Genomic DNA, 23,334 nt, shown 5'->3' on the forward strand with positions numbered 1-23,334 from the left:
ACTCAATTTCCAAAGATACACTTAATACATATAATTTAATACAACTGGCTTTAGGAAATTACATAAGTAAGAAGAAAGAGCAGGAGGGGACAGAGCCAAATAAACTAGGTGAAAAGGATGAAGAATTAGATAAGAATGGAGTTAAGTACAATTCTGAGTGTGATGCTTCACAGCAGAAGCCATTAGAGCATTCCCCATACCCTGACCTATCTCCCTCAATTGACTCTTCATGGGTGGAGGGAGAAGGAACAGGGGGAAGGAGGAGGGGGAGAGACAGTAACACAATCAGCACCACCTGGGAAGCAGCCTATGACAAGATTACAAAAGGCACTGGTTAAAGCTAAGAAAGAAGGACAGGATGTATCTGATTTAATAAATGTATACCCTTGATACCTAAACCTGGTAGATCGAAAACTGAGAAAGAAAATTATAGACCAATCTCCTTAATGAATATTGATGCTAAAATCTTAAATAAGATATTAGCAAAAAGACTTCAGAAAATCATCTCCAAGATAATACACTATGATCAAGTAGGATTTATTCCAGGAATGCAGGGCTGGTTTAATATTAGGAAAACTATTAATATAATTGACCATATTAATAATCAAATTAATAAGAACCATATGATCATCTCAATAGATGCAGAAAAAGCATTTGACAAAATCCAACATCCATTCCTACTAAAAACTCTTGAGAGTATAGGAATAAATGGATTATTCCTTAGAATAATCAGGAGTATATATTTAAGACCGTCAGTAAGCATAATATGCAATAGAAATAAACTGCAACCTTTCCCAGTAAGATCAGGAGTGAAACAAGGTTGCCCACTATCACCATTACTATTCAATATAGTACTAGAAACGCTAGCCTCGGCAATAAGAGCCGAGAAAGAGATTCAAGGAATTAGAGTAGGAAATGAGGAAATCAAACTATCACTTTTTGCAGATGACATGATGGTATACTTAGAGAACCCCAAAGACTCTGCTAAAAAGCTACTAGAAATAATTCAAAATTTCAGCAAAGTGGCAGGATACAAAATAAATCCACATAAATCCTCGGCATTTTTATATATCACTAACAAAATGCAACAGCAAGAGATACAAAGAGAAATTCCATTCCAAACAAATGTTGAGAGTATAAAATATTTGGGAATCCATCTACCAAAGAAAAGTCAGGAATTATATGAGAAAAATTACAAAATACTTGCCACAAAAATAAAATCAGATTTAAATAATTGGAAAGACATTCAGTGCTCTTGGATAGGCCGAGCGAATATAATAAAGATGACAATACTCCCCAAACTAATCTATTTATTTAGTGCTATACCAATCAGACTCCCAAGAAACTATTTTAATGACCTAGAAAAAATAACAACAAAATTCATATGGAAGAATAAAAGGTCAAGAATTGCAAGGGAACTAATGAAAAAAAACTCAGAGGAAGGTGGTCTAAGTGTACCTGATCTAAAGCTATATTATATAGCAGCAGTCACCAAAACCATTTGGTATTGGCTACGAAATAGACCGGTAGATCAGTGGAACAGATTAGATACAAAGGACAAAAAAGGGTACATCTATAGCAATCTAATCTTTGACAAACCCAAAGATTCCAACATTAGGGATAAAAATTCATTATTCGGAAAAAACTGTTGGGAAAACTGGAAATTAGTATGGCAGAAATTAGATATGGATCCACACTTAACACCATATACCAAGATAAGATCAAAATGGGTCCATGATTTAGGCATAAAGAGGGAGGTAATAAATAGATTAGAGGAACAGAGGATAATCTACCTCTCAGACTTGTGGAGGAGGAAGGAATTTATGACCAGAGGAGAACTAGAGATCATTATTGATCACAAAATAGAAGATTTTGATTACATCAAACTAAAAAGTTTCTGTACAAATAATACTAATGCAAACAAGATTAGAAGGGAAGTAACAAATTGGGAAAATATTTTTAAAAACAAAGGTTCTGACAAAGGTCTCATTTCCAAAATATATAGAGAACTGACCCAAATTTATAAGAAACCGAACCATTCTCCAATTGATAAATGGTCAAAGGATATGAACAGACAATTCTCAGAGGAAGAAATTGAAACTATATCCACTCACATGAAAGAGTGTTCCAAATCACTACTGATCAGAGAAATGCAAATTAAGACCACTCTGAGATACCACTACACACCTGTCAGATTGGCTAAGATGACAGGAACAAATAATGACAAATGTTGGAGGGGATGTGGGGAAACTGGGACACTAATACATTGCTGGTGGAGTTGTGAAAGAATCCAGCCATTCTGGAGAGCAATCTGGAATTATGCCCAAAAAGTTATCAAACTGTGCATACCCTTTGACCCAGCAGCGCTACTACTGGGATTATATCCCAAAGAAATACTAAAGAGCGGAAAGAGACATATATGTGCCAAAATGTTTGTGGCGGCTCTTTTTGTTGTAGCTAGAAACTGGAGGATGAATGGATGCCCATCAGTTGGAGAATGGTTGGGTAAATTGTGGTATATGAAGGTTATGGAATATTATTGCTCTGTAAGAAATGACCAGCAGGAGAAATACAGAGAGGCCTGGAGAGACTTGGATCAACTGATGCTGAGTGAAATGAGCAGAACCAGAAGATCACTATACACTTCAACAACAATGCTGTATGAGGATGTATTCTGATGGAAGTGGAAATCTTCAACATAAAGAAGATCCAACTCACTTCCAGTTGATCAATGATGGACAGGGGTAGCTGCACCCAGAGAAGAAACACTGGGAGGGGAATGAAAATTGTTAGCACTAATATCTGTCTGCCCAGGTTGCATGTACCTTCGGATTCTAATGTTTATTGTGCAACAAGAAAGTGATATTCGCACACATGTATTGTACCTAGACTATATTGTAACACATATAAAATGTATGGTATTGCCTGTCGTCGGGGGGGAGGGAATAGAGGGAGGGGGGGTAATTTGGAAAAATGAATACAAGGGATAATGTTATAAAATATATATATATATAATAAAAAAAAATGCTCAAAGAAAAAAAAAAAAAAATAAATGTATACCCTGTGATTGGAAGAGTTTGACTCTTCAGGTCAGCAAAGGAGGAGATACCCTCCTTCAGATCTGGAAAAAATTAAGGATTTGAACAAAGGGTGTATACTCTTTATGGGACTACATCATCTAGATTACTAGATAATTTGGTTTATGAAATCCTAACCCCCAGTGATTGGAATCCATAGCAAGGACATGTTTAGAACCTGGACAAAACTTGTTGTGGCTTTCAGAGTATCATGAATTATATAGGATTCAAGCAAACTGGAGTTAATGTACAAATCACCTTTGACCAACTAGCAGGTGAAGTCAGTATGCAGAGAATTCAGCACAAATTAATTACCCCATAGGAGCATAGGAGCAAATTGCTACTGCTGCAATCAAAACTTGGGGTTCCCTCCCCAGACAGAAAGATCGGGGGGAAGCCTTCACGAAAGTAGAGCAAGGTCCCATTGAACCCTTTGGGGATTTTGTGGGACGTCTGCAAACAGCTGTCACAAGAGCCATTGGAGAAAATGCAGCTACAGAAATAATGACCAGACATCTGGCTAAGGAAACTGGAAAGATAGGACATCTTAGAGCTCAGTGTAGATATAGAGATAGCGTGAGAGAATACCTAAAACCCCATGTCCAAAATGCCACAAGGGCTTCCACTGGGCCTCAGAATGTAGATTGACCCAAGGAAATGAGAAGCAGGGCCTAGCTTCAAGATATCATACAAAAGACAAGTGGGGCATGATGGCAGCCAAGGTTACACCTTTAGAAGTTTAGGACTCTGATGTGATCTATCAACTGAAAAGCAATCACATGGCAGAAAGTGATTACATTTGGGGAAAATATAGGCTTTTTAAACCAACAGAAGCACAGTGTCCAGTGCAAACAGCTTCAATGTAATTGCCAGGTGATGAGAGATTTAGAAAGTGGTAAATAGAAGGGACCAGATAGGTTAACTGCCTGGGAGAGACGGTTTGCTTGTATTCCTACAGATGGAGAAGGAATCAGATGGAGAAGGAAATGGATGCCAACAAGCCGTATTCGCCTTGTCCATCAGAGAGAGACAGAAAAAAGAGAAAAACCTCAAAACAAAGGAGAAGATCTAAGAAACATCTGACACTGAAAGAGCATGGCTGATAATGAGACTGTTGCATGACTTGAAAACTGGCAGGAATCATTGGATTCCCCAACACACGATGAGACTATTGCAGTACTTCAAAACTTGCAGGAATTATTGGATTCCTGGCCCATGAACTAATGGACAATAGATTCCTTTTGGACTATTTCTAGGACTTATGGACATGTATAAAATTCTCATGTTGATTCATGCTATTTGTGACATCACTACTAGCCTGTGTTATGTTACTATGTGTTTATGTAATTTGTGTAATTTTGTTAATACCTCCCATATTGATGGATTTATGTACCATTCTGCGCATTCAGATATGTTAATTTACACTGCGTTCTAGCAGTGTGCTCCCATACAGCCTTCCCCAAACAAATCAGAACCACTCTGTACATGTACATTTAACAGTTTCTTCCATTCTCACCCCTGGCTATTCATTCATGCATTTTGCAGAATGCTTTGTACCCTGTGGCCACTTAATAAGTGTGTGTTGGCATTTATTATGTATGGGATTGCCTGTCATCTAGGGGAAGGAGTAGAGGGAGGGAGGGGAAAATTTGGAAAAGTGAATACAAGGGATAATGTTGTAAAAAAAAAAAAAATTACCCATGCATATGTACTGTCAAAAAAAAATATAATTATAAATTTAATAATAAATAAATAAATAAAATAAAAAAATTAAAAAAAGAGAGAATACAAAAAAATATATATATATAAAAGGAAAAAATAAGTGTGTGTTGGACTGAATTCAATGATTTCATAACATTCTATCTATGTGGGAGTCTATGTGTACACAGGCAGAGGCTGAATGGAGAAAATCTAGACTTTCTTTTCTCTGTAAGTATTGTTTTTGCAGGGGGTGTATGTGTGTGAGTGTGTGAGTGTGTTCATGCTCTCAGGGGCTGGCTAGAGGTAGGTGCAGTTTTAATGTCCGTTTGGAGGGAAAGAAGAAGAGGAAGAAGGAACTGGGAGGAAATCATTCAGAGTGAGGGAAGAAGGGAGGGAGGGAGGCTGAGCTGCAGGGGAGAGAATGGGGGAGTCGAGTCTTACTTATTTGCAGATTGTGCATCCGGGACTCCGGCACAGCCAGCATCTTAGCATCCCTTGGAAGACTGTGGATAAGAAGGGGAAGGAAGTGAGATCGGGCACCTTGGCCAACTGCCCAATTGCCTCCTAGCACCTTTCTTTCTTTTTCTCTATTAAAGCTTTTTATTTTTAAAAACATATGTGTGAGTGGCTAGAGCAGCAGCCCTAAAGTCAGGAGAACCTGAGTTCAAATCCTGCCTCAGACACTTACCACTTCCTAGTTGTGTGACCCTGGGCAAGTCACTTAACCCCAGCCTCAGAAAAAATAAAATAAAATAAAATAAAAAACAAAAAACAAGCAAAACACATGCGTGGACAATTCCTTAACATCAGCCCTTGCAAAATTTTGTGTTCCAATCTCCCCCCCGCCCCTGCAGATGGGCAAGTAGTCCAATATATGTTAATCATGGTAGAAATATGTTACATCCAATATGTGCCCACATATTTACCCCAGCCTCTTTCTTAGCGCTTTCTCCGCAGCCTGCCATCGTTGCCTGCCTTCAGAAACCCAGTGGTCCCTCTTCTTCCCACCAGGGGGACCTGGGCTCTGAACTGTAAACCCAGCCTTGGCAATGGGCCACCCTCGGCCCTCTCCAGTGTCTGGCTTGCCAGATTGAGGGTTGGGAGTTCATCCACTGGCTCTCAGACCTGACATGTACCCCAAAGCAAAACACACAAGTGCCCACATGGAGACATGAGGATGTGTCTGGACACACAGCCATGGAATCTCGGTGTCTCTGCTGAATGGACCTCCCAGGTCAGGGACCTCTGACCTCCGGGGGAGCTGACCTTTTCATTTTAAATAGCTCCATGGTTAGGAAAGCATCTCTTGGACAAGTTTAAATCTTTTCTATTTCCCTACTCTAGTTCTGCCCTCTGGGGCCGAGGAGGACAAGGCCGATTGTTCTGGGGGGAGGCCGGAAGGAGAGTTGGAGCTGCTGGAGGAATCCAGCAGGGCAACATCTGCTTCTACCTGACCTGGAGTAAAGTGATCGCACCTGGACTCGGCTGGAAAAGAAAGGAACAATCCCCAGCTCCAGGCCCAAGGCCTAGGTTAGTTATGGGAGCCTTGTCGGCTTAAGTCCTGGAGCTGGGGACTGAACCAGGCTGTCTCAGGTTGTCCCTGGTAGAAGTATGGAAGGAGAGGGCAGGGCCGGACATTACTGTAAAGAGGAGGGGGGCAAAGAGGGTGGGGCAAGTGGAAGGAATTCCAGGAGTTGTCAGGTTGATGTCCTGTGTGATTTCCTGGCATATGTGTGCACAAACACACAGTCATGTCACATTAGTGCACATTTAGGCCATAAACTTAAAATGAGAGTGCTGTCTCTGTCTCTCTCTCTCTCTCTCTCTCTCTCTCTCTCTCTCTCTCTCTATATATATATATATATATATATATATATATATATATATAATTTTACTATAGCTTTTTATTGACAAAACATATGTATAGGTAATTTTTCATCATTGACGCTTGCAAAACCTTCTGTTCCAACTTTTCCCCTCCTTCCCCCCACCCGCTCCCCTAGATGGCAGGTAGATCAATACGTTATATATGTTAAAATATGTGTTAAATCCAATATATGTGTACATATTTATACAGTAATCTTGCTGCACAAGGAAATTTGGGTTGAGAAGGAAAAAAAAATCTGAGAGAAAAATAAAATACAAGCAAACAATAGCGAGAGGGAGAATGCTGTGCTGTGGCCCATACTCAGTTCCCACAAGCCTGTCTCTGGGTATAGATGGCTCTCTTCATCACTGAACAATTGGGACTGGTTTGAATCCTCTCTGTTTTTTGTTTTTGCTGAAGCAGTTGGGGTTAAGTGACTTGCCCAAGGTCAGACTGCTAAGAAGTGTTAAGTGTCTGAGATCAGATTTGAACTTGGGTCCTCCTGACTTCAGGGCTGCTATTCTATCCACTGCATCACCTAGCTGCCCCTGAATCATCTCATTGTTGAAAATGGCCACGTCCATCAGAACTGATCATCATACAGTATCGTTGTTGAAGTGTATAACGATCTCCTGGTCCTGCTCATTTCACTCAGCATCAGTTCCTGTAAGTCTCTCCAGGCCTCTCTGAAATCCTCCTGCTGGTCATTTCTTACAGAACAATAATATTCCCTAATATTCATATACCATGATTTATTCAGCCATTCTCCAACGGATGGGCATCCATTCAATTTCCAGTTTCTGGCCACCACAAAGAGGGTGCCACAAACATTTTGGCACATACAGGCCCCTTTCCCTTCTTTAGTATTTCTTTGGGATGTAAGCCCAGTAGAGACACTGCTGGGTCAAAGGGTGTGCACAGTTTGATAACTTTTTGAGCATAGTTCCAACTTGCTAACGAGCGCTCTTTCAGAAGGAACCCAAAATATAAGTATACCCTGAAAAATAACACGGCTCCACAGCAGCACTCAGATTGTATTCAAGCCAGAAATGAGAGAAAGGCGTCTACATCCCATATCTCTGTATGGAAAAATTGATAAATGAGAAAAATTTCCAGTGTTCATTCTAGAAATAGGAAACTTAGGGGCTGGGTAATGATCCCTAGAGACTTCTGAGTTTCATGGAGAAGGTGAAGAAGTAATGAGCTGTTTTATGGAGGATATGGTGACTAGGGCTTTGTCCCAGGGAGGAAAATTGGGAGGGAAACACCTATGATAGCCCCCCACCCCCTGCAAACGGGGAGCAGACATTGCTGGTTATAATGTGTTAATGAGGCTCCATGGCCACCTGAGCCAATTAGATGTATACAGAGGTTCCGTTGTTCTTCAGACACAGACCGCCTCCTCAGGCTTACCGTTGCCAGAGACCCCTGACCTGAGCCCAAACATGGGACACAGATTGACTTTTTTTTAATCTCCTTTTAGTTCAACACATTAATTCCTGAACTTGGCTAAAGCCTGACCAAAACTACAAATTTAGACTGACCCCTAATATTCTACAGTAGAATATCCCTTAATCTTGATTACAGCCTGACCTTTAATCCCTGCCACAGGTTGACCTTTAAGCTTGACCATACACTGACCCTTCTTTCTTGCCATAGGTTGGTCACTAACCCTGACCACAGGCTGATCCTTAAACTTGCTTGGCAAACCAAACCCTAACTGGACGTGCTTACTCTGGAAAAGGGGGGCTTCAGTGGGAATACAATAATGATCATGAAGACCACTAGTTGAAAATGCTTTTGAGTATGAGTTAGGCCCAATGGTTGCTGATGTCCCTTTCAACGGATGACCTCAGACAATGTAAACTTGGCCCAAAAGGGAGCTGATTCCTCATCCTAGGACTCAGTTTTCTCAGCTGTAAAATGAAAAGGTTGGACTTGGTGGATTTCTAGTTTTTCCAGCTCTAGAACCATGATTTTACCAACCTTCTCATAAATGCTGGTCCTAAGGGGCCAGGGCAGGAAGTGTGGATAGTTCAAGGCAGCCCCTCCCCTACATTATCTTCTATGAAATAAACAGGCAAGTCATTTAAACTCCATGAGCCTCAGTTTTCCCATTTGTTAAGTAAGAGACGTAGATTAGATGATCCCTGAGGTTCCTTCTGGGTCTAGGATTGTGTGACTTCTTCACATAGCATTTTATTTGATCCCTAATGCACATAATGTTGCGTCTTAAGATATTTGTGTCTGTGCTACAGTGAACAATCTTCCAGTAAGGAGTCCCTGAGTTTGAAATCTTCACCAGATACTTCTATTCCTCTGACCTTGGGCAAATTCTTAGCCTCAGTTTCTTCATCTGTAAAAATGGAGATAATAATAGAACCTCACAGTTATTGTGAGGGTCAAAGGAATTAAGGTTTTAAAGGCTTTTTTTGCCCATTAAAATATCAGCTGTTATCCTCCATTAAGTAGAATGTAACTTCCTTGAGGATGCACAGTAGGTGTTTAATAAGTGTTTACTAAGTTAAATCAAATGATTGTCCTTTGTTCTTGAAGAGGACCAAAATGACATCACTATGTTAGTGCCACGTTAGTATGTCCTTGACTCTAATATTGTTGTTATTAAAGTAGCATGTCATGAGGGCTAAAAGGCAAGACTTGGGTTCAAGAAAAACCACTTATAGCTTCTCAGTGCCCCAAGCAACCTCTAAGACTAAAAATAGGCCATTTTCTCTTTTTATTGGTATAATGGTTTCTTCACTGGGAGTTTATTATACTGTTGAAATCCTAGATGCAGTCTACATCATCCACCCATCCATCCTTCCAAGCATCCATCCATCCATCCTTCCATCCATTCTTCTATCCATCCATCCATTCATCCATCCATCCATCCATCCATCTTTCCATCCATTCTTCTATCCATCCATCCATCCATCCTTCCATCCTTCTATCCATCCATCCATTCATCCATCCATCCATGCTTCCATCCATTCTTCTATCCATCCATCCATCCATTCTTCCTTCCATCCTTTCATCCTTCTATCCATCCATCCATTCATCCATCCATCCATCCATCCATCCATTCATCCATGCTTCCATCCATTCTTCTATCCATCCATCCATCCATTCTTCCTTCCATCCTTTCATCCTTCTATCCATCCATTCATCCATCCATCCATCCATCCATCCATCCATCCATCCATCCATCCATCCATCCTTCCTTCCATTCATCCCTTCTTCCATCCATCCATCCCCCATTGGACCCAGATGGCTCCTGGAGGGAGACTTTACACAGCCCTCCCTCGTTTACATATTGGAGCGTCTCTTTCCTGATGTCGTGGTCTTCTTCAAGAAAAAAGAATAAACAATCTCCATTTACCCACCCATCCAAAGATATACACATACATGAGTCAGTCTCTCCTGTCTCTGTTTCTTTCCTCTCCCTATCTCTACCTTTATTTTCTCTGTTTCTGTCTGCCTCTATCTCTGTCAATTCTGAGTATTTGGCCAGATCTGAAGATTTCCTTCCCCGATCAGGAAACCTAAACCACAATACAATGGGGGGACTTGTATACATTTATATATACATATAATTATGTTGCCTCCCTACCAGACCCTAAGTTTCATAAAGGCATGTTATCTAATCATTATGTCAGGCCCATAGCAATTTCCTATGTTTATTTGTACCCATATCTTTTCTTCCATATGCCTGTACTAGGGCATCCTCCCTATGTGAAGTTTTTGGAAGAGATACTGGACCAGTGATTTCATCATGTAGGAAACTTCCAGTATGGAAACTCCCTTTACCAATACAGGATTGGGAATTTAGGTGAGTAGCCTAGGGTTGCTTAGCTGGTAGGTATTATAGGTCTCTATATTTATTTGTGTCTAAATTCTTCATCAAACTTATGGGAGGAACCAGTGGAAGGCCATGGTCAAGAGTCATGTAGGGTGGGCTGATTTTGAGGGGATTCATCTGAGGATTGAGGGCACTAATTTGTCTAGTGCTTTATGAATCCTGATATTTTCCCCACCAGACTGGAGGCGTCCTGAGGGCAAGATTAATTCTCTCCATTCTATTTTTCAGAAGGGCCTGACTAATCCTCTCCAAGTCACAAAAGAGATGAGGAAAAACTGAGGCTCAGAAAGGGCTAAGTAGTAAGGGAGTAATTGACTCAGAACCAGGATCCAGGTCTCTTTACTTGGACCCTCCTAGAGGAAAAGGCAGCTGGATGGACAGAGTGCTGGGCTTGAAATCAGAAAGACTCAGCTTGGGTTCAAATCTGGCCTCAGATACAATCTGTGTGACCACAGGCAAGTCACTTAATCCTGCCTGCTTCAGTTTCCTCATCTGTAAAATGGACTGGAGAAGGAAACAGCAAGTCTTTGGGGTATTCTTGGCAAAGATACAGTTAAGACCGAGAAAATGACTGAATGTTCCATAGGAAAAGCCACTATAATCTCAGTCCTTGAGGAAGGAGGAGGTTTAGGAGAATAGGAAAAAAAGGGGTTTGAAAATCAGAGCTGAAAAAGATTTGGGGGGGGGGTTTGGAATCCCAAATCAAGTGCTTAGAGATACAAGCAGAAGGCAGTATCTCTAAGCAGAACAGTATAATTGGATCATCATATTTAAAGGACCTACTATGTGCAAAAGTACTAATGAGGTCCTGGGGATGGAAAGCCACCCCTCATCCACAAATTTACATTTTCTATGCTGGCTTCAGGGGGTGGGAGCTTGAGTCACAGAGTCTCAAAGTCCACCCAGTCCAATCCTAGCATGGTGCTACTTAGTTACAAGAGGGAATGCTGGGAAGATCCCAGTCATCAAAGACCTTACCGCCTTCACATTTGGGGATCTGAGTCAAAGTAAACCAAGCCCAATCCCCCCCCACTCCCCCAGACACACACTTGACATGTTCTGCTTCAGACTTCACATCCACTCATCTGATGATCGATTATTTCTCCAATAGAATGGAAGCACCTTGAGGACAGGAGCTGTTTTGTTGTCTGTATTCTCAGAGTCCAGCACAATTCCAGGCACTTAATCAATATTTGTCAATTAGTTGCTTCCATTGATCCACACATTTTCTCCCTATCACGTCTGTCAGTCAGTCACTCAGACCTCAAACATTAAACTTTGACAGGCATAAGAAATTCCCTTAAAACATTAGTATCATGGATGCTAGGGGATACAGTGGATAGAGCAGCAGCCCTGAAGTCAGGAGGAGCTGAGTTCAAATGTGACCTCAGACACTTAACACTTCCTGGCTGTGTGACCCTGGGCAAGTCACTTAACCCCAATTGCTTCAGTAATAATAATAATGATAATCATCATCATCATCATCAACATCATTCAAGGAAGCTCCCAGTGCCATCTTCCTCTTATCCTACTTCTGGGGCGTCCACATCTTTGCTCCATTAAAAGAGCTTATATTTTTATTCAGGCTGTCCCCATAGTGTTAAGCTATGGTGCCCTCGAACTTTGGGGACCCTTGTACACCTCCTATCCCCCTCCCCCCCACCAGATAGTTTATCCTGACCCAAGAAACAACTTTACCGACTGAAAACTAGAGAGACACCAAATAGAGCCGGCCACCGACAGAAAGGGAGACCGCCTGAGATACGCCTAACGGGAGACACCGAGGCCCGAGAGCACGGTTCAATCCTTATGCTCTTTGGGCTCCGGATTCCTCCCCTGTTTTAGCCTTTCTTTGTGTCCCCGCCATTCTGCAGGGCGCCTGACCCGGGAGGCCCTTTAAAGTGCCTGCTGACTGACCTCTATAAAGTCAGGGGTTGAGCTCTCTAACTTTCCGAGGGTCTAAGTAAGTTCTCCATTTACATTTTATGATCTGCATTTACTCCAACGCCCCCTCCCCCATTCCTTTCCCTTTCCTTACCCATCCCCAAACCCAATCTATTTCTCTGGGGACCCCTCAGGCACCCCTCCCCCATGGCCTCCCCGACTCTTTTCTGTGGGTAGAACGGTCAGAAGTTAGCACCCGCTCCCCACCCCACCCAGCCGCCCCACTTCTGGCTCTCCCCGGCACAGGGTCCCTCCCACCCCGACCCCACACAGAGGCTGCCCCAGGATCCTCCCTTAGCCCACTAAGGAATCCCCCTCCCGCATTGGACCTCCCAGCTTCCCCGAGGAAGGGTGCAGGAGGGGGCGGCGTGGTCCCGGCTGCAGTCAGGAGGGGCTCCGCCCGAGCCCGGCGCCCGAGAGGTGGGGAGCCCCAAGCATTCACGCGCACACACGCTTTATTGGGGAAAATCGGAACTTTCGAGGCCCCATTTTTCAGGTCCTGGCAGGGGTCGTGGAGCCACCCACCTTGTGTGTGTGAGTGTGTGTGTATGTGTTTATGTGAGTGTGTGTGTTTGTGTGTGTGTTTATGTGAGTGTGTGTGTTTGTGTATGAGTGTGTGTTTATGTGAGTGTGTGTTTGTGTGTGTGTTTATGTGAGTGTGTGAGTGTTGTGTGTGAAGTGTGTGTGTGTGTGTGTGTGTGTGTGTGTGTGTGAGGTGTGAGTGTGTGTGTGAGAGAGAGAGGTTTGTGTGAGTGCGTGTGTGAGGTGTGAGTGTGAGTGTGTGTGTTTATGTGAGTGTGTGTGTGTGAGGTGTGAGTGTGTGTGTGTGAGAGAGAGGTTTGTGTGAGTGCGTGTGTGAGGTGTGAGTGTGAGTGTGTGTGTTTATGTGAGTGTGCGTGTGTGAGGTGTGAGTGTGTGTGTGTGTGTGTAGGGGGTCCCAGACTCCGGGCCAGCACCTAAGAGCCCCCTCCGAACCCCCCCCTCCGCCCCGGAGTCAGGTAGGAAAGCGCCCTCCCCCGCCCGCGCTGGCGCTCACCTCCCGTTAGTTCTCGGCGCCCGCGCTCCTGGCAGCCGTGGGGGACCGTGGCCGAGCTCGGGGGACCGTGGCCGGGTCTCACCTCCCTGCGGCAGGCGGCTCCGCACCTTCCCCAGTCGCGCGTACGCGGGCGGGCGGGCCGGCAGGCAGGCGGACGATGCCCCAAGTCCGGGGGTTTCTGGACTGTTTCCTCCCGCTCGGGTCCCCCACCCTCCGGCCCCACCCCCCGGCCCGGCCCCCTTCCCCTCCTGCTGGCCCGCCCAGAGCGGAGCGAGTGCCTGGGTTCAGATAGCAATCCCAGACACAGATGTGGGAGGGGCGGGGGGGGGGGGCGGGGAGAGCGAAGCCCAAATGCTCGGCCCGGGGCCCCTCTCTCCCCCCCCACTCCCCTGACTCACGGGGCAGCCCCCGAGGCCCTCCAGGCAGGAATTTCTATTTCTCCCCCCATGCTGCTATCACCTTGGGATTATGGGGAGGGTCCGGGAACAGAGGTAGCTGGGGAGAGCCGGGGCTGTCCGTGTGGGGGTTTGGAGGCACCCCTCCTAGCCCGAGGCTACCCTGAGAGCGCGGGGGAGCCCTGAGATTTCTAGGGAAGCCCGTGCCTTCGAACAAGGCACAACTCCCGACCGGGGACAAGCAAGATGGGACAAATCGGACCTCAGAACTTAGTGTGTAACCCTGCTCCGAGCATCGGAACTTTCTGGGACTCAGCTTCCCCAACTGTAAAATGGAAATAATAAGGGCCCCCAGCTCACAGAGCTGTTCTGAGAACCAAATTTTATATATATATATATATATATATGTATATACACACATATATATGTAGATATATATACACTATATTTGTGTATTTATGTATATATACAATATATGTTTATACACACAATATATGTATATAAAATACACAATACATACAGACACAATATACATATTCACTATATATATGTGTGTGTGTGTGTGTGTGTGTGTGTGTGTGTGTGTGTGTGCATATATAGGTGTGTATGTATGTAGGTGTATATGTACACAGTCAGGGTAAATCTGAAAGCCCAGATGAAGACTAGTTAGGAGGACGACTAAGAATGACCATTTGCACCGGACCAGTCTTCTTGGTATACGCCGGGGAAGCTCCAGTGGCGTCCAGCCGTCCCACCCATTGCCTTCCTGGTCCAGCCCCACCTGGTTCTGGCCCCTGGCCCAGGAATGACGGCGGAGGCTTGGCGGCCAGCTGTGGATGAGGCCATAAGAATGTGAGCACCGCCCCACTGTTCTCCTCTGGCCCCAGATCCGCTATTGTGGCCTGGGAGGCCGGAGGGTGCAAGGGAGGCCTGCTCTCTGAGTCAGATCTTTTCTTCCCCAGACCAACGAGGCCCCTAAACCCTGCAGCTGACCTGGGAGAGGTCATCCTGAGGGAATTTCTCGGAATCCCTTCTCATGTATTCGGTGGCCTTTGTGGGTCATCCTGGGACGGGAAGAAACAGAGACAAAAATGAAACTGTCCCTGCCCTCACTGAGCTTACATTCTATAGAGAAGATACAGCATAGACCCACTTAAATAAATACCAAGAGACATAAATCAGTCCATTGACTGACAAGCATTAACTTAGTAGCTCCTGATTAGTACTGGGGACTCAGAAATGAAACTCTACAGCAGAGAAAATCAGTTCAAATCCCACCTCAGAAGATATATGTATGCTCAGTGTGTGACATTGAGGGAGTTACTTAATCTCCTTCGGCCTCAGTTTTCCCATCTGTAAAAGAAGGATGTTGGACTGGATGGTCTCTAAGATGCCTTCTAGATTCAGATCTCTGATCCTACAGGCAATGGTCATTTAACCTCTTTGTCTCAATGCCCTCATGTGTAAAATGAAAGCGTCAAAGCCTGTGTCTTGCCAGGTCTCTTCCAATTCTGGATATGAATATAAAATATTTAAAAGTCTATGAAGCTACCAGCATTCATTGAGTAGCTGTTATGTGCCCAGCCTGGTGTTTTATTGGTTAAAAAAAAAAACAAAAAACAAAAAACAAAACACAAAACAACAAAGCAATTTGAGGAGAATGGGTGCTAATAATTGGGAGAATCAGGAAATTTTTCTTTTCTTTCTTTTTTTTTTTTTTTAAACAAGCATATGTATTTTAAAAGTTAGTATATATATTTAAAAGTATATTTTCTAAAACAAGCATGTATTTAAAAACAAGTATGTATCTTTTAAGAAGTACATATTTTTAAAAAGTCTATGAATCTACCAGCATTCATTGAGTAGCTGTTATGTGGCCAGCCTGATGCTTTATTGGTAAAAAAAAAAAAAAAAAAAAAAAAGCAATTTGAGGAGAATGGGTGCTAATAATTGGGAGAATCAGGAAATTTTTCTTTTTTTCTTTTTTAAAACAAGCATATGTATTTTAAAAGTTAGTATATATATTTAAAAGTATATTTTTTAAAACAAGCATGTATTTAAAAACAATCTATCTTTTAAGAAGTACATATTTTTTAAAAGTCTATGAATCTACCAGCATTCATTGAGTAGCTGTGATGTGGCCAGCCTAATGCTTTATTGGTAAAACAAACAAACAAACAAACAAACAAAAAAAACAACAAAGCAATTTGAGGAGAATGGGTGCTAATAATTGGGAGAATCAGGAAAATTTCCTTAAAAATAAAACCAAGCATATGTATCTTAAAAGCTAGTCTACATATATTTAAAAGTATACTTTAAAAAAGTGTCTCTATATATAATTTGTAATAAATAGGAAAACTTCTTCCCATGTTTTCCTGATCCTGGATTCTCTCCAGTCTCTGGCTTTGGGAAAAGGAGGATGGCCTGAGGTTGGGCCTTAGCCATCTCCCTCTGACTCCCTAATTTTAGTGTCTGAGGCTTGGGGCAGGCAGCCCGCCTTTTCATTTTTGTAGGCCTTCAGCAGTTTGTTGCTACCAGCTCCTGGGGCAAAGCCCCCTTTTTCCAGCCTTCAGAGTCCAGAGTTGCCTTTTAGCTGGGTTTACTGGCAAATATCTGATTGTTTCTTCGGCTGTTCTGGGGATTTCTCTCCCTATGAGACTAGGAGTTCCTTGGGAGTGGGAATCCCATATCTCCCATCAGTCTGCTTCTATAAGGCACCTTTCCCCTCACTCAATTATTCTGCAGGGATCTACAATGGGATGTATGGTATAGAGGTTCTCAAATTACGGCCTGTCCGGTTATGGCAAATGGGCTGAGAGGCGGAGACAGTGTGAGGTTTTGTTTTTACTATAGTCCGGCCCTCCAACAGTCTGAGGGACAGTGAACTGGCCCCTATTTAAAAAGTTTGAGGACCATGGGTAGGGTATGAGCCTTAGAATAAGGTTGAAGACACAAATCCCATTCTCTCTTTGATTAAATGATGTGGGCCAGATGGAAAGTTCCTCATCTGTGGCTTACTAGGCAAGTCAAGTCACTTCTTCAGCCTCAGTTTACTCTTCCTAAAATGAGGATAGTAATAGTACTTTCCTCCCAGGTTTGTTGTGAAGATCAAATGAGATTATTCTCTAAAATTATTTGCAAAGCTTAAAATGCCTTTTTTTTTTTAGAGCTATTATGATTATTAGGAAGGTTATTTCTCTTCAATTAAAGAGAAATCAATTAGTCCATCAATATTGAGGACAGAGTAACTGGGAAGTATACCAGATGGAGGCCCAAGAACTGTTTAGTATTACGTGATTCACTTACACACTAACCAGCAGTGACATAGTGCTTTAAAGTTTTCAAAGTACATTATAGATAAAATCTCATTTTATTATTCCTATAATTCCAGGAGGTAGGTGCTATTTTGATTCATCATTTTACAGATGAGAAAACTGAGGCAGCCAGAACTTAAGTGACTTGCCCATGATCAAACAGCCAGTAAGTGTCTGAGGCTAAATTTAAATTCAGGCCTTGCTCACTCCAAGCCAAGTAATTTATCCACTTCTTGTACCACCTAGGTGCCCCTAGAATTGATCTACAATGCCTCAGGGTGACCTTGATTACTCTTAGGGAGGTGCAGACCACTACTCTCTGAAGATGGTTTCTCCAATGGGAATAGAGTTGCCAGAGCCAAGCTTATATGTTGCTCTCTTTCCAAGGGTTGTTGGGAACAAAGAGCTTTGTAAATCTTATATTGCGTGAAATGTGAATTCTTATTCCCTTTGGGATGTCTAATTTTCTAGCTCTGACCAAGAAAGTCAGATGCCCTTTTAGCCAGGCTTCCATCTTGCCTTCCCTCTCTGAGTTCCAGGCTTTTGGATCCCGGGCTCTGGAAATCTGGAAGACTGGACTTCCAAGGCTATGATATCTTGGGATCAGAGATTTAAAGTGTCGTGGACATAGAAAATGAATGGACAGGACAGGATTTTCATCCAGGTTTGCAGACTCCGAGTTTACATGCTTTCCTTGGTTCTATGTGGTTTCTGTGAAAAGAGAGGGCAGAGAGACTCTTGGAGAATTTTCTTGAGGTTCACTTAATCAGACAACATGCATTTATTGAGTGCCTGCTGTATGCCGAAAATTGTGTTAAGCATGGGCATTCAAAGGAAGGCAAAAGAGAATTCCTGCCCTTCAGAAGCTCACAGTCTAGTAGGGGACATGACATACAGACAGCTATGTACCTAGAAGGTGGAGAGAAGGACTTCTCAAAGGAGTGACTGGGGAGGATTGCAGGACAGAGCTAGGAAGGGTTATTTGCAGAAGGTGGGCTTTGAGCTGAGCCTTGAAAGGAACTAGAGAAACCTGGGGGGTAGGTAAGGGGACAGAGCGTTCCAGACCCAAGAACGGCAGGGGCAAAGGCATGGAGTCCGGAAATAGATGGAGGAACAGAAAGGAGCCTCTGTGGTTCTATCATGAAGAGCCTAGGGGGAATGAGCCGTCTTTGCCCAATACCTGGACTGCCAGATTTTCAAAGCTGTTTCTTTAATGGTCACCACTGTCACCCACCTAACCCTCCCCTTGCATAGCAAGAAGGACAAAAGAGAACATACATAGAATGTAAAAATTCCTCTAGGAAGCTCTCTCAGATTGATGAGCACCAATGGAGCTAACTCCTCTGATTCTTCACTCCAAAGCATGAAGCCCTGTGACTTTATCTTTCTACCCAGCTCCCATTTTTATTGTGTCCTAAGTATATCATCTGTCTGGCCACATATCTTGTTTGTCATCTGTTGCACTCTTCCTCTTATCCATCCCTCTAGTCTGTCTCTCTATCTGCCTATATGTCCATCTGTTGATCCATCCATCCATCTATTTATCCATGTCTTCTATCTCTATCTGTCTACCTATCTACCCACTCACCCATTTGTGTCTCTCTCATTCACCATCTATTTATCCAACCATCTATTTATCTATCCATTCAACTGTTTACCCATCTATCTGTCTTCTATCTATCCATCCCTCTCTCTTTCTCCTTCCCTCTCTCTCTGTCTCTTTCTCTCTCTAAATCTCTTTGTCTCTGTTTCTCTGTCTCTCTGTGTTTCTATCTCTGTCTTTCTCTTTGTCTCTCTGTCTCTTTCTATAAATCTCTTTATCTGTTTCTCTCTCTCTTTCTGTTTCTATCTCTGTCTTTCTCTTTGTCTCTCTGTGTCTTTCTCTCTCTAAATCTCTTTGTCTCTGTTTCTCTGTATCTTTCTGTTTGTCTCTCTGTCTTTCTCTAAATCGCTTTCTCTCTCTCTCTCTCTCTCTCTCTCTCTCTCTCTCTCTCTCTCTCTCTCTCTCTCTCTCTCTCTCTTTCTCTCTCTCTTTCTCTCTCTCTGTTTTTCTCTTTGTCTTTGTCTCTGTCTCTCTTTCGTCTTTGTTTAGCCATTAGAACAAATGTTGCTTCCTGCTCTGAAGCTTTCAGTGACCCTCCCCCACTCCCACCTCTATCACTGACTGAGACCCTGAGCTTCCATCTGGCATTCAAGGCTCCTAAATAATATAGTGTCATATTGGAAAGAGGACTGGAATTCCGATCCCACTTCAGGTGCTCACTGACTGCCTTGGGCAGGCAGGTGACTCCCTTCTCGGTTCCCACTTTGCCCCTCTGTAAAAGAAGGGGTCAGCCTCCACGACTCTGAGTTCTCCTCCTGCCCTAGACCTTTGTGCCTCAGGCTCCTCTGCTGCCTTCCTCCTCCTAGGGAGGCTTGAAATCTGGCCGTGCACCTAGACTGGCTGTGTGTGTATATGTGTATCTATGTGTGTATGTGAATGTGTGCAAGACTCTGTGTGTGTGCTGTGTGTGTGACTGTGTGTGTGACTGTGTGTGTGAGTGTGTGTGTGACTGTGTGTGAGTGTGTGTGTGACTGTGTGTGTGCACCTCCCTCTGTTTCCTCCTCCTGTTCCCCCCCTCCCTCCCCCTCTGCTCCCTCCCAGTAAATTATAACCACTCTCTCCTTGTCAAGCTTCCCAGACTCGGTGGCCCTTGGTGGTCTGGAAAACATTACCCACATGCTGCTCACTCCTTGCAGGCTTCCCTCCCCTCCCCCCCAGGAAGGGGGGCCCACTTTCAGCCCTGAGGAGGGCAGTCGGGGTCTGCCCTAGAGACTCTGGGCCTCTGAAAAGTACCAAAGGGGGGGCCGGGAGATGTAGATGAGGGAGGGGCTTGGGGGGAAGGGAAGGCTGTGGAAGCAGCCCTGTGTCCCTCTCCTTCTGCGGGCCTCCTCGCAGCTCCCAGGCCAGCGAGGAGCTGCCCACCCCCAGTCACGTCCCAGTCAAGGTAATGTTTGAGAGCCGGCATCCTCAGAGTCAGGGAGGGAGAAGGGGAGGGGTGTCTGGCTTTCCCTCTCCCCAAGCTGAAGGGGCTGGGGCCTGTTCTCCTCCCCACTGGGGGACCACGTAGATCTGGCCCCCGAGGGGGCCCTGATAGAGTGGGATGGCCAGTCCAACCTTCAGAAAGTTCCTGCCCTAACTGAGGAGAGGGGAGCCCCCGGTCTGCAGGGGGAGACACCTCCACTGCCCCCACTGCAAAGATACAGGCTCCGATTTTGTCCAGCCACCAGAGGGCTTTGGGCCAGGGGCAGAGGGATGGCCCAGATGACCCTCTGCTGACCCCTGACTGTGCTGCCCCATCTTTCGGGGTTACTCTTGTTCCTCTGCCCTGCCCTGGTCCCCACCCGCTCAGTCTGCTCCCAGGCCCCCAGGCCCCTGACCTCACCGAGTCCTGGCAGGCCAGACTCCACCGCTCTGCTTCTTGGCTTTCTGTTGGACTAGGGAGGGGAACAGGAGGGAGAGAGCCTATTTTCCCCTTCTGCACAGATATTTATGAGAGCTTGGACCCTGTCTTCATGGCTTCCCTAGGAGCCGCCCCCATCTCTGGCTCTGTCCAGCCCTTGGCTCTGTGGCCCACGCTGAGATCTAGACTTTGGAAGAGCCTCCGTTCGTCCCCTCCAAATGCTCTAGCTTTATTCCCAGCTTGACCCCAGCCAGCCTCTCCAGCCTTCTCCCCCACCGGGCACCCACCAGGGATGACCTCAAAATGTAACCCCCTTTGTTTCTGTGATGTCTTTACGGGGGGGGCCTGTGGCCCCCAGATCCCATGGGTTGCCTAAGGGATGAGGAGGGGTCAATGAATCCCTCCCATCTGTGAATAAAGCATCAAGTCTCCATCAGGTCCCATGGGGATGGGTGAGGTACAGAACATGTGGATTTTAACTTAGTAGGTCGGAGGTAAGAGGTCAGTGACAAAGCCTGGAAGAGCAGAGAGAAGGGAGGGGGCCGCCTGCACCCCTTGAATCATGTCCTTTCAAAGGCTTGTCTGGAAAAGGGAGGAGAGCAGCTGCCCCAGCCCTCAGCGCCATCGACAGCCATCGTGTTTAGTTATTAGATTCCTGAGGGGCAAGCTTCCTTCCAGGAATTCCTCTGCTCCGCCCGGCCAGCCCCCTCCTGCTCCTCCCCTCCCGGGCCCATAGTCCCCCTCCCGGGCCCACAATCCCCCCTTCCGACAGATTTCCTCTTCGCTGACAACAGCACCATCTGGCTGGAGAATTTTCCCTTTTTGAAGGGACTCATGGAGAGAGAGAGTATTGTAGTCGGAGCATTTAAAGTCCCCGAGGGAGTGTGTTTATGACAGGTGGACACTGTCCCCCTGTCATCACCAACTAGGTTGGACTCCTCCCATCCCAGCTTTTTGACAAACAGAAAGATTCCAGAGCTGGAAGAGCGCTCAGAGCCACAGCTCTATGAGAATCCCTACCATAACATCCTGGCTGGCCGTAACTAGGTTGGACCAATGGAGCTTTGCCACAGGGCACGGAAAAGGAGGCAGCTTCTTTCTTCCTCTTAAAATCCTCTAGAGGTATAATTTCCTGAGTGCCTCTCTGGGGCACTGTCCTCTAAGCTACCTCCAGCTAGTCTCCTATAAATACCCCTGAGCTGGAAGAGCTCTCAGAAACCACAGCTGTACAAGAATCCCTACCTTAATATCCTGGCTGGTGGAAAGTGTAACTAGGTTGGTTCCAATGGGATTTTGCTACAGGTCACTGACAAGGAGGTAGCTTCTAAGAGGCATAAGTTCCTGATTCTCTGGGGTACTGTCCTCTAAGCTGCCTCCAGCTAGTCTCCTATAAACACATTTTTATTAAACCTTTACTAAGTACCAGGAACTTTGCTAATCACTAGGGATTCGGAAAGTTAAGAAACCTAGAAAACCCCAGTGACAAAGCAAAATAAAAACAAAAACAACTCCTGTTCTCAAGGAGCTTATATTCCAAAGAGGAGACAATATGTATTTATTTACAAGCTATATACAAAATAGATGGAAGGCAATCTGAGATGAGAACTCCCTAAGAGCTGGAAAAGAGGTGGGATGGGGAAAAAGCTTTTTATTCTTTTTAAAAATTTTATTTTTTATTATAGTTTTTATTTACCAGTAAAGGCATTTTATTCTAGATAACCTTGGAACTGAATTTTGAAAGAAAGAGTGACTGGAAGGATGAAGTGCCTTTGATAGTCATAGGAAGTTTAGGAGAGGAGAGAAAGATAAGGCATTGTTTTTGGACTGTGTTCAGTTTGAAACAACTACAGGAAATCTGATGTCCTGTGGCTGTTGGATGAGAGAGCATAGGATTGACTATGTAGCTCTGGGAATCCCCTGCATGGAAATGACTGGTGGATGTGAGGGAGCGGATGAGGTGAATAGAACTGAGGCAGAAGAGAAGAGAGTCTCTATAGAACTTGTGGATACTCGTGGTTAGTGGGAGAGGGATGAAGATCCGGCAAAGGAAACCAAGGAGGAATGGGTTGGATAGGTGGGAGGGAAAAAGGCAGAAAGCAGGGTCATGAAAACCTAGGCTAGAGAGACTACCCAGAATTCCATGAAAGTATCAAAGACTTTGTTCAGAGAGGTAATAGGATGAATGCTGAGGAAAAGTCATTGGATCCGGCAACTAGAGATCACTGGAAACTCTGGAGGGAACAACTTCAGGTGTACAGATCAAGCTTTAGAACAGAAGCTTTAGAAGAGAGAGAAGGGGCAGTAGAGGTACCAGTGTAGATGGTTTTTTCAAAGAGTTTGCCTAAGAGAGGAAGTCCAGATAAGCCACGATTTCTGAAAAGAGCTATTCTTTGTCTCCATTCTCCATCCTGGAAGACTTCAGAGGCCAAAATTTCCATCTTGGGCAAACCCACTCTATATTTTATAATTTCCTATCAGAATGGGAGCTCCTAGAGACTTACATGAACTGATGCTAAGTGAAGTGAATAGAACCAGGAGACGATTGTACACGGCAATAGTAAGATCACAGGATGATTAATTCTGACCAACATGGCTCTTCTCAACAGTGACATGATTTAGGCCAGTACCAAGGGTCTTGTGATGGCGAGAGTCATCTGGATCCAGAGAGAGAATTGGGATTGAGTGTGGATCACTTGAT

At 44.5% G+C, this 23,334-nt stretch overlaps 1 protein-coding gene across 1 annotated transcript in view; it reads right to left on the reverse strand.

Moving 5' to 3' along the window:
* HSPA12B (heat shock protein family A (Hsp70) member 12B) overlaps positions 1-13,693 on the reverse strand; it is a 45,611-nt gene extending 31,918 nt beyond the window's left edge. Inside the window, exons 1-2 of the mRNA XM_074285509.1 lie at positions 13,485-13,693; positions 5,220-5,281 (exon numbers count right to left, since the gene is read on the reverse strand). Coding sequence (XP_074141610.1) covers positions 5,220-5,262 — 43 coding nt within the window. The 5' untranslated portion in view covers positions 5,263-5,281; positions 13,485-13,693. The remainder of the gene's footprint in view (positions 1-5,219; positions 5,282-13,484) is intronic.
* Positions 13,694-23,334: the final 9,641 nt, after the last annotated feature.

The sequence above is a fragment of the Sminthopsis crassicaudata genome, chromosome 2 (genome assembly GCF_048593235.1).
Source record: "Sminthopsis crassicaudata isolate SCR6 chromosome 2, ASM4859323v1, whole genome shotgun sequence".
Lineage (NCBI taxonomy): Eukaryota > Metazoa > Chordata > Mammalia > Dasyuromorphia > Dasyuridae > Sminthopsis > Sminthopsis crassicaudata.